Source organism: Rutidosis leptorrhynchoides, chromosome 8 (genome assembly GCF_046630445.1).
Source record: "Rutidosis leptorrhynchoides isolate AG116_Rl617_1_P2 chromosome 8, CSIRO_AGI_Rlap_v1, whole genome shotgun sequence".
In the NCBI taxonomy this organism is placed as follows: domain Eukaryota; kingdom Viridiplantae; phylum Streptophyta; class Magnoliopsida; order Asterales; family Asteraceae; genus Rutidosis; species Rutidosis leptorrhynchoides.
Genome location: NC_092340.1, coordinates 102785864 through 102798586, shown reverse-complemented (window position 1 = coordinate 102798586; position 12723 = coordinate 102785864). Strand labels below are relative to the sequence as shown.

General features: G+C 35.1%; 1 protein-coding gene across 1 annotated transcript; it reads right to left on the bottom strand.

The window, feature by feature from the left end:
• Positions 1 to 2797: 2797 nt before the first annotated feature.
• Positions 2798 to 3420, bottom strand: LOC139863689 (uncharacterized). Its single transcript, XM_071852296.1, has 2 exons — positions 3319 to 3420; positions 2798 to 3220 (listed from the first exon to the last, which is right to left on the bottom strand). Exons 1-2 carry the CDS (start codon positions 3418 to 3420, stop codon positions 2798 to 2800), a joined length of 525 nt encoding a protein of 174 aa, XP_071708397.1.
• Between the last annotated feature and the right edge of the window lie 9303 nt (positions 3421 to 12723).

Genomic DNA, 12723 nt, shown 5'->3' with positions numbered 1-12723 from the left:
CACTTTTCAGGCTTTAGTGGCACTTTTTCTTCAATTCTTTAATCTTCGTGCTTTGTCTTCACATTTATTTATTTAAACGATTACAACTTAAAAATAGAATAATTACAACTAAAAACTTTACATATTGGGATGATATTGCACCTAAATATATGTTCGTTTGGAGCACTATCAATTAGTTTGAGGGGGATACCCATGCCTTTTCGGCAATGGGTTTCCCATTTACATTAACAGCTATTTCATTTTCCATGAAAGTTGCGCCCGAACCACTAGCCCCATTAGAACCCTCCTTTGTCACCCACATTTGGTTCTTATTTAAAGGTTTTTTAAAATAGACATTATCCTGTTTAACCCTTTTACTATTTTCAAACGCGGATTGATTCTCATAAATCACATGTTGACTTGACCCATGAGAGTAAGGTCTAGACGACATCTGTTTCATAGGAGGAGAAGCTGATCGAAATACTTGAAACCTTTTAGGAGGACTCAGCTCAATCCTCCTTCTGGGTACTATAAATCGTTTAGAACAATGAACCGCCCTATGACCTCCCAACCCACAATGCAAACATGTACGCACAGTTTCAATTTTATCATCTCTAAAATAGGAATTGAAGCTAGGTCTACGAGCAGGTGAAGATCTATTTCTAAAATTTCTGGGTGGGGATATCCTGTCTACAGGAGATCGCTCAGGAGTTCTATCAGGAGACCGTTTTAGTGGAGGAACATACTTTGATTGCAAATTTCCAGCAGGTTTCAAAAAGTCCTCCTCCTCAAAGTTAGGACCTTTAACAAATTTAATTGGCGATCGGTTCCTAATCTTTATAGGTCTCTGATTTGCCGGGTTTTTCAGAATTTTAACAGTTTCAGGGTTAGGTTTTACTACATTTTCAGTCTTTTCTACTCCTTCACTATGAGTCTCAGATGTACCTACCCCGTTACCCTTATCTTGTTCGGTCGGTTGAATGGGAACATAATCTTCCCTGAACTGTTTCTCAGGAGGTGGGAAACTATAGTCATGCTCAAATGGAGGAGGACACTGTTTATAATCACCACTAGTTTCTTTTCCTCCTACATTCTGACAATACTCTAAGACAAACGCAGATCTCTTGTAAATATAGGCCTTTTCCTTTTCAGTTTCAAAACTGATATTAAAGGATTCTTTTTCTCTTTTAAGCTCATCTATCTCCTTAATCTGCCTCATTATGGTCTGAGTATTTAACAACACATTCGACTACAAATCGGTCACCTGATCGTCTAATGTCTTAATTATGTCCCTAAACTCTTTTTCTCTATTCTTAAAATACAGATTATCCTCATATTGCTTCTTAAGAACTTGATAAGCCTTTTTAAGGTCATCTATTTCTCGATTTAAAGCAACACAATTATTACAGTTTAGGAAAATATCGGACAACCTTTTGACCTGATCCTCTAGAGTTACACATCTATTGCATGTTTTAACAGTCTCCCTAAGTTCATGCAATTACAAGTCTAAGCTAACACAATTTTTACAAACCGAATTAGTTTCAGGCGTTACCTTAGAGTTATTTGAAGAGTCTGCCATGAACGCATAGAGATGCGGAGCTTCCTTTTTGACTTCACCAGACTCAGATTCGGATTCTGATTCCGACTCTAAGCTTGAGCTATCTGAACCAAGATCCAAATTGACCATCCCCTTCTTATTCAATGTCTTCATCCTTACAGATGCTGAGTTGCACACCGAAGACTGACTAACATACACACAAGATTTTTTAGAGTCATCATCTGAAGAGGATGACTCACTGTCTGTCCAAATGTACCCTTCACTGTGAATGGCCCACTTAAACTTCTCTTCCACCCTCTTGTTTACATACCCTCGATGCAAGTAATTTGCCCAGTTCCATGCTCTATCAATCCTATCTTCCATTCTGCATCCTAAGCATTTGCATTGTTTATCTCTTCCAACACAACTCGTTTTTTCTCTCTCAACCTTTTCTCTTGCTTCCTCTTCCTCAGTTATCTGAATCCTAACTACATTAGCATGACAATCGTAAGCATCAGTCACATCGAAGCACCAATCATAGGACTCATCATCATAAGTAACTGCTAAAGCCTTCGATGATTCATCCATACTGGGAACATTTACAGTATTCCTTGATTCACGCGTCTGATTATGAAATGGGTTATGAAATCCTTGTTGCTTTGGTTTAGTGCAGTTTTGCTTGAAATGACCCAAATCTTGACAGTTATGACACCTTACTTTGTTCATGTCAAAACCAAACTTGGTGTTCTTACTCACACCCAAGTGTTTCTCCCCAGTCTTTTCAATGTATCTTTTCGCCCTGCGAATCACACTTCCCATAGCCCATAGAATATCCATTTTCTCCATCTCGTTCTCATCTATCTGATCGTAGTCTTCCTGTTCCAAATGACTGTTACCAATTCTCCCATGCAACAAATCATTGTAAGAATTTACTACCATCGAGACTAACGCCATATCCTCCTCAACTCCTTTTATCATACGCAAGCGAATATTCTCTGTTCTCAAAACCTCAGTACTTGCCCCCTTGGTTGAAGTTGTCTGATACAGAACACTTTGAGGTGCAGGAAAGACATAACTTGACATTATTTTCTCAGTATGTGAAGTAAAAGCTGTATGTGGCTGGGCGTGTTTCACTTCAGATGAACCTATTTCTGGAGCCTTATATTTCATTAGATTCTGAACAGTCTCTAACCTCTTCAATCTCTCTTGAAATTCTAGCTCCTTTTCCTGAAGCTTAGTAACAAATGCACTCAACGAATTATCCATGATAGCAAAGGACTTCTAAATCTCAACAATCATTGGATCCCACTTAATCGGTAGACCCTCACTGAAGCATTGGACAAGATTCTTGGTAGGAAAAACAATATCAACGCGTTTGAGTTCAGTTAACAAATGAAGATATCTAGCAACAGCATCTTTTAGAGATTCATCGGGTTGAATAGAAAAATTCTTCCATTCTTTCTTCAGAACCTTGCCTTTAGTTTTTCTATATTCAGCTGTCCCTTCATTACCACTCTCTAGAGCATTCCATAAAGCATAGGTTGTCAAATGCGTTTCAAATTGATGGAAAATCTCTTTAGACAATGCTTGAGTAAGATGGCTATATGCTTTACACTCAAGATTATAATCCTCGCTTTCAGTTGCAGATAATTCCATTGGTGTCTTGGTTTCCCCATGATCCTTAGTAGGAAAAACATATTCAACCTTTAAGAAATTATATAACCTAGAGTCTATGCATTTAGCGAAATCAAGAACCTAGGCTTCCACTCTGCAAAATCATCCAAAGATTCCAGCCTAGGTACCCTATATGAGCTACCAATCTCATTTTCTGTCTTCAACAAGTGATGGAGACCTGACGACAAAGCACCGACAAGAGCTGATTGCATTTCAGGAGATTCAAACATGTCTGACATTGTAACCATACGGTTGCACAGTACGGTTGCAGAAGTTTATACTGTTGCAACACTCAGATGCAAGTGATGTGGCACGGTTGCAATATACACGGTTGCAAAGTGTAACCGGATAAGATTATACGGGTGTAGGGTATAACCGGACTGATGCAGAGTGTATCCGTATGGTTGTGATGTTATACGGTTGTGATTTAAGCGGATGGAGATTACACGGATGCAAGACGTATCCGTACGGTTGTGGTGTCCGTATGGAGTACCCGTGCGGTTACAGTGTGTAACCGTACGGTTGAATACTTGGTCGAATCTGGGCAGAAAAACTACACAGAAACTAGGGTTTAAGGTTTTGGTCGATCTAGCACTCAATCTTGAGAAAAACCAGCGTATGTTTGACGTCCAAAAGAAAGTTTTAGACCAGACAAACACGATTACTTCAACAAAAACACGAATTAACACTGAAAAGTCATGATTCAAAAGGTTTTTTGACAAAAACACTAAAAACACAATTTCTTAACAAAGTTTGACAAAAACCAATCGTTTAATCAATCACACAAGCTCTGATACCAATTTGTTGGTCCGTTTGAGGATCATAAACAACATTATACGAGCAAGATCAAAGACGGAAGAGATAAACATAATGAACATGAATAAATCAATATAATATAATAAACGTTGAAGTTTCAATATTGATTTAAACAGAGAAACATTGGTGCCAGGGGAAATCGAGCATGATCTCCCCTTAGTAATGAATCGCCAAACACGGCTCTCCCAATTAGGGTTTAGACAATTTTCTCTTAACCCTAATGCGCACGTAAACTGGTATTTATAAGCAAACTAGACAAACCCTAATGGGCCTCACTCATATGAATGGGCCGCTAGACATTATGGCCCAACAGTTACTTATGCTCCTGTAGCTGACCGGTTTCATATCAACTAGGTGTACCATGTAATAATAAATGTTATTCGCCCAGCGACGTCCAAACAAATATACATCAACAAATTCCCCCTTGGACGTTACTGGCGAATTATTATAAACACCTCTTGCAATCTTCAGTCAATCTCTACAGTAGTACCATAATCTTTATGAATCACAAGCTGCATCAAAAGTCTTCCAGAATACATTAAAACCAAACTTCGAACATCAATGTTTTCGCTCATTGAAGTCGAAATGCTAATAGTCATCCTGTAGTTTCTTCAAACTTCACTCGTACGTGTTACCCATTGTGACGACCCAGAAATTTTTGACCAAATTTAAACTTAATCTTTATATGATTTCGAGACAATAAGCAAAGTCTGTAATGTTGAGTCTCAAAAATTTTGGAATTTTATTCATATAATCAATTACCCTTTTGACTATTGACCGACGATTCACGAATTTGATATATATGCTACTGATATAAAGTATATGATATGCATGTCATTGGAAAGCTATCGAAAAATTAATAACTTTTCATTTAGAAATCACGTGGTTTCGATGAACGGATTAAAAGATATGGTCAACTGAATTATGTTTGACGTTAATTGAAATTGTGTTTGAAACTGAAAATTAATATTTAAACAACTTGTCTATGAGATTGATAAATTGGATTTTTATATATTACTAATCGAGTAAATGAATTTCTATATAAGGCACGTCTCGTTTTGTTGAACAATTGTCAAAGTTGACTGTATTTTCATGTTTTAAAGCTTTATAAACACTATAATCTGATTTTACAAGTATTGAAAAACTATGTAAAATAATAAAATATTTTCGATTGCCATGATAATTCAAATATAATATGGCTTCTGAAATAAATAATATTTTGAGTTTGATAAACTATAAATTCGTTCAATTATCAAGACTTATACTATGTAAATATAATAAACATGTATAGATTTAAAGATCATATTGGGTCAGGTTGACTTTTGAGATGACTTTTGTTAAATTTTGCATGTCGATCTCGAGCATTAGGATTGTGATACACTATGACCTGACCTAGCTTGTTAGACATGTATTGACCAACATATGTTCTCTAGGTTGAGATCTATGGTTATTTTGCATTCTGAGTTTTGATAAAAATTTTGGTGAATGATAACACTTTGATGCTTGATAACATTTTTGGTGAATGATAACACTTTGATGCATGATAACATTTTGGGTGAATGATAACATTTTGATGAATGATCACATTTTGTTAAAATGATAAAAATTTACTATTGAATGATACAATTTCAAATTAAAATTTTACGTATATAATCGTTTAATTTTTATAATGTAAATTTTTTTAATTTATAAGAAGAAACGCAATTAAATCAAAGATGTACAAGCTGTAAAGCACAACGTACATCAATGTAACTTAAATAGTTGAATCGAAATTAATTCATTTACTATTCATATGAATAGTAAATGAAACGAAATTAATTAATTTACTATTCACATGAAAGCGACATAATAGAAATTATTAATTATAAGTTGCATAATATACCCTTAATGTATTTAAGAAATACGACTTTTAAAATTTTAAAAATTTATTTCTCTTATTGTCGACACTTATGTACAAGAAAAGATCACGGAATTTGTAATCTGGCATAAACAAACAAGAGGCGGCTTCACTGTTTAACAAGTATTTATTCATTTATTTAATTATTTATTTTATTTTATTTTATTTGTTTCGTTGAAAGGTGATCACAAACAAACATCGACGGCTAACTTTTCAATAAACAAACAATTCTTTTAAATTACTTTCGGTTGATTTACGAATTAAAATTTCAGTGACAGCTTATATTAAATCATATATTCATATATAATTTTGCCTATAAATAGAAACGAGAGTCTGAAGCAGAGGACACACCAAGAAAATATAGATAGATATAATATTCCAAAATATACATAAATATTTACTCCGTGTATTTTCTAGTGTTAGTAGAAAAGAACTACAATAAGTATTGCACGTATGTTTTAATTACGGGTTTCAAATCGATTATAATTAAGAAAATATTGGGTATTGTTCGAGGGTATTGTTCGTGAATCCAAGACCAACCATAAAGTCATCCACTATCTTTATGTCTACGCAATTTTCCTACAATATTGAATCTCAATATTGAATCGTGAGTTTATAGATCCCTTTTTAATTGCTTTTGCAATCTTATTTTTGGGCTGAGAATACATGTACTTTATTTTAAACGCAATGGACACAAGTACATACTAAATTCTACACCGAGTTAAACCAAAAATCCCTTAGCTTTGGTAACTAGTAGCTGTCAGTACATAGAATATGGACTGGTGGGTGTGAATAATTGTATATAGATCCATAGGGCTTGACATCCCCGTCCGAGCTAGAGCACTAGCCTTTTAACAGACATATGTTATTTGAGTTTATGACACGTTGGTTTGTGTGTATTAAAATGAATAGGGTAATTATCATTATAACGTTAAGTTTAGTTACCAGGGTGCTCTGTTACGTAGAATCTTTTGATAAACGTTTCGAATGAAACAACTAAAATCTTGTGATCCATCTTTATATACAGATTATGAGCAACATTAAAACTATGAACTCACCAACCTTTGTGTTGACACTTTTAAGCATGTTTATTCTCAGGTTTCTAGAAGTCTTCCGCTGTTTGCTTATACGTTATACAAGCTATGTGCATGGAGTCATACATTCTTTATTCGAGAAAACTCTGCATTCACAAAATCATCACCATGTATCTTATTTGACTGTATTGTCAAAGGATGTATTGTTAAAAACTATTATATACGGTGATTGTCTATACGTAGAAATCATCAGATGTCGAAAACCTTGAATTTATATATTCATTTATGGTGTGCCTTTTCAAAAGAATGTAATGTTTACAAAACGTATCATATAGAGGTCAAAACCTCACTATGAAATCAATGAATGATGTATTCGTCCAAATGGATTTGGACGGGTCATCACAGTTGGTATCAGAGCTTGAGGTCATAGGGAACTAGAATTTGCATTAGTGTGTTTAACTGGTAATTGTTAGGATGCATTAGTGAGTCTGAACTATGACCGTATCTGTTTTTACCGAGTTTTGCTTATCATTCTTAAGTCTAGACACGTTTCCTGCATTTATTGCATACATAGTGTACAGACGAATTCATATCTTAGCATATCTATTACTGTAAACTTTGCTTGATATCTTCCGAAAATTTCTCCGTAATTTATGGGATCTTAGTATTATATATACATATGTAAATTATGTATTGAAGAATACCAAATCTAAGTCCTATAATCTATTTCACATCAAAAATCATTTCTCTGATTATACAAGATGGATCATGTATCTAGTTCAAATTCCTTAGACTATTCCGATATGGATTCCCACTCGAGCTCCGAAAGCAGTGTAACCGGAATGGATCAACCAATCAGACATCACCTATTCTGGATGAATTGGGGATGGGTTCGTAGCCTACTTAATCATTGGAGATAAGAAGAAGGTGATCCATTTAATCCACCACATTCCCCTCTTGGCGAAGAACCTGAAGCACTTACCGGCCAACCTGTTTGTAATACCATTTTCTCTCTCATTTCTAGAGTATCTCGTCATGATTATATACTATCTCAAATTCTAGATCTTATTCACCCGCTCGTCTGAACCACCAATCATCCCGGTGTAGTAGAAGAAGTCAACGAGCTTCGCGCTCGGGTAGTGGCTTTGGAGAATATGGTGCAAAGATTACAAGCACCAGCAGCATCACCGCAGTACCACCATCATCAACACCAACAGTACCATTACCACCACCAACAACATCCACATCCCATGATTCAACATCACAAAATGTCCCACGAACATCAATGTCATACGCACCATATATACCAAGGAGTACCAACAACAATAACTGATGAAGTATTGATTCATAACTTCATTGGAGAAATATTCTACGGTGATATTATAATCTCTAATGTTTTAGAGATTATTCATTTCTAGTTCCAGCCAAAAATCAAATGAGAGTAATAGTATATTAACTCATTTAATCCGTATTACATCCAGAGAAAATATACATACATATATTTTCATAAAGACTGTAATAAAATTCTCTAGTACAAAATATTACTTTTGAAACTTTTAACGGGTAGGTAATGAAGGTATTTCGTATGCCCGAGAGACATATTAAATTAATGTGGCTAACATGTTATGATCCAAGTCGGGTCATACCCAATAACAAACTTACCGACACCTTATTCGTATTTGATCTTGTGATTGGATCATTGATTAAATACGCGACACTTGGATTTTAGAAAATCGGGTTTCTAAAATATTATCACTTGAGATAAATTGTTTGGACAATTTATATATTAAGGATTTGATTATTTATATGTATAAATAATTATGTTTTGTTATACTTTATAAATTGGTTTATAAAGTACAAGTAACCTATATTTATTACTTGAACTTTAATAACAAGTTTTATATAAAATGTAACAAGTTTTATATAAATTATACTTGTTATTAAATGATATAAGAATGCAGATTTTGGGGACTCCTAGGTGACATCCCATGCTTGCTTGGTTACTTGTAAACAATATATTCCTTAAGGCATGCAAGACTCTCTTCAACCAAGGGATTCCTTGACTCAAGTGAAGTAGAAAACATGCAATACACTAATAAAACTTGAGTTTTTTTCTGCTGAAAATAGCAGCAGCTGGACGTGGCTGTTGAGAGGGAGAAAGGGAGTGTTTTGCATTGTAATCTTGTTAATCAAGTGTCCTAATTAAATCCTAACCAAAGTACTAGGTGTTGGTTATAAGTTTGGGGTATAATCACTTGAGGTTTCATCATTTTGGAGCTTACATTCATCTTCATTCCTGAAATTGTTTGCTGTCCAGATTTTTGGGTTCAAAGAAAGTGGGTTTCTAACTTGGTTTTAAGGTGATTAAGTGTCTAAAACATAACCAAGTTTAAGGGTGGTGTTGGTGCATCAAAAGCTTGGGGTTTTAACACACTTGTTCATCATCTTCTTGTATCAAACAACCCTCAACTAGCTTGAGGAGGTATTGCATCTTACTTCCTTCTCTATATACATATATGTGAGCATTTATCCAAGACTTGATAGCATCATGGAATTTAACTTAATTACTTAACATATAAACATGAACTTATTATCATGCTTCCGCTTTATTTAACTATCATAAAATGGTTTTATGAACAAGTAACTTAAGAACATGTAATTTATATAGATGTTAAATTCCATCAATGGTATCTAGAGCCGAAGTCTATGGATTATGCTTCTTATATATGGTCTTTAATACCCATCAACTTTGCATTCTACTAACATGCATGAAAGTAAAATGCAAAATTAATGGATTTGGGTGGGTATCTAATTTAGGCCGAATTTATTAGGGTTCCAAAAGTGGTTTTGGGTTTGCCATTTGGTTCATATTTGTTGATATATTGATGTTCACAATCATAGCCAAGACCTTGTGTTTGAATGAATGGTTGTTTAGTTGATTTGTTAATCTATCAATGTGGTTGTAATATTCATTCAATTTGGTTTGTAATATTATTTTGGTTATGTAATTTATTTTATATTTGGTATGTAAAATAGATTAGGTTGTATTTTCATTTTCTAGACAAAATGTATTAGGATATATTTTGTAAAATGATGAAGATGATGAAGACTTGAAGAACACATGAAGAAGCATTTGGATGCAAGATTAAGTGGGAGGTTAAAACCTCCTACTTTGTGTTATTACCCTCAACCGGTGGCATTTGTTTTCGGCTAAACAAATGTCTACCAAAATTGGCTTGATTGTGAACATATGATTTTGCATGCATGGTTGTTTTGTATGATTATGTGGATTGTATGTTTGTATGCTACAAGTTAATCACACAAGTTAACAACAAACTAAAATGGCAATTTAAATTGGTTAAAATTGACATTATTTACGACATAAAAACGTCAATTTAAATGGTTAAATAAAAACGGCTAAAAGGACATTAATAATCGGTTATTAAGAACGTGATAAGGATCATACATATAAAATGGTTTATATCAAAGTAATAAAATTGGCTTTATTACATAACATGAAAATGGATTTTCAATTAAACCATACACTAAATGCATGTTGGTGTATGGTGCAAAAGTTTTCTCAAACTAGAATTAATGAAAACTTAAAATCCCTTATTAACAAGGCAAACAAGTTAAACGCCATTCTTTTGTGGAAACACTTAGACGTATTTAGGAAACTCTTGATGGGATAAAGGTCACCTAACCGTCATGAGCGAACTAATATGAATAAGGTACACTTCGCATACATGTGGGATAAAGGTCACCTAACCACTTGTATGTTAAGTCTACATGTTTACACAAGTAGGACGACTTGATTTGGGAATCATGAACTTAGGGTCACCGAAGCATGATGAACAAATAGGCGTTGATGGGATAAATATGTCATGCAAAAGGATTGCATGATCCCATAACTTAGAAGTTGCAAAAGGATTGCAATTGTCATATAATGACTACCTAGCTAAATCAAATAACGGGATAAAGGTCACCTAACCGAAATTTGATTTACCGTTGGATTCTAATATTTAATAAGTCAATTAAAATTTAAAAGGGTATTGAATGTTAAATTAAAATTGATACTTAAACGAACTTTGTTAATTTTGTAGATGGCCGCCAATAACAACAACAACATTCCTAACGCACCACTTAACCTGAACCACCTATCATTAAGGTCTCTCTTAGAGAAAGACAAACTCAACCATACAAACTTTATGGATTGGTTCCGCAATCTTCGGATTGTCCTCAAACAAGAGGATAAAATGTATGTGCTTGAGGACCCCATTCCCGATCAACCGGATGAGAATGATGTGGAGGCAATGGCCTCTTACGATAAGTATTGCCACGACTCCCTTCAAGTCTCATGCTTAATGCTTGGGACTATGATACCCGAACTCCAAAAGGATTTCGAGCATCATAGTGCATACGACATGATAACGCAATTGAAGGAGATGTTCCTCCAACAAGCGCGTGTCGAACGCTTCGAAACGGTTCGGGCGCTACATGCTTGTCGTATGGACGATACCCAATCGGTTTCATCTTATGTACTTAAGATGAAAAGCCTTATCGATCGTGCTAACCGTCTTAACCTAAACATATCTAATGAGTTAGCCACCGATCTTATCCTTAACTCCCTATCAAAAAGGTTTGATCAATTTGTAATTAATTACAATATGAATGGGATGGATAAGAGCATAGGTGAGCTTCACGGTATGCTTAGAACGGCCGAAACTAGCATGGGTAAAAGGGCTTTACCCGTGTTAACAATCGATCAAGGTGGATCCAAAGGTAACGCCTCTAAGCCAAAGGTGGCTAAGAGGAAAGGACCCGCCCATCAAGGCAAAGGGAAGGGGAAGATGGTTACCCCAACCAAGAACAAGGCTAAGAAGCAAAAGGTAGCCGAGAAGGCAAACCCCAAGGAAGACCCATGTTTCGGTTGCGGTGAGATGGGTCATTGGAAACGAAACTGTCCGGTCTACCTTAAGGAGTTGAAGGAGAAGAGGGATGCGGGGCAATCCTCAGGTAATATATATATGGTATATATAGAGCTTAGCATTACTTCTTCTAATACATGGGTATTAGACACTGGATGTGGAACTCACATTTGCAATTCTTTGCAGGGGTTCAAAAGAAGTAACAAGCAAACGGGAACATCAAGTCTCTTCATGGGGAATGGAGCTAAAGTGCAAGTGAAAGCTCAAGGAGACTTTGTGTTAAAACTTCCAAGTGGCTTGGAACTTATTTTGAATGATGTTTTGTATGCACCCGACTTATGTCGAAACATTATTTCTGTTTCTCGTTTGAAACAATGTGGTTTTAATCCTAATTTTGTTAATGATGATATCCACTTTTATTTAGATAATGTATTCTATTTCAAGGCTTCACCTTCAAATGGAATTTATGAATTGGTTCACGATGACACATTATCTAGTAGCTCAATGTACCATACAAGCACCAAGAAACTCAAAAGGGATTTGAGTGATTCCTACTTATGGCATTGTCGCCTTGGTCACATAAACAAGAACCGAATGCATACACTTCAAAGGAATGGACTTTTGAAATCAAATGAAATGGATTCGTTTGATGTATGTGAATCTTGTTTACAAGGCAAGATGACTAAAGCACCTTTCAAAGGGACCTATGAAAGGGCTAAAGATTTATTGGGATTAATACATTCGGATGTGTGTGGACCCTTTAAACCCATGACTAGGAATGGTGAAAGATACTTTGTTACTTTCATTGATGACTTTAGTCGTTTCGGATATGTCTACTTATTAAGACACAAGGACGAA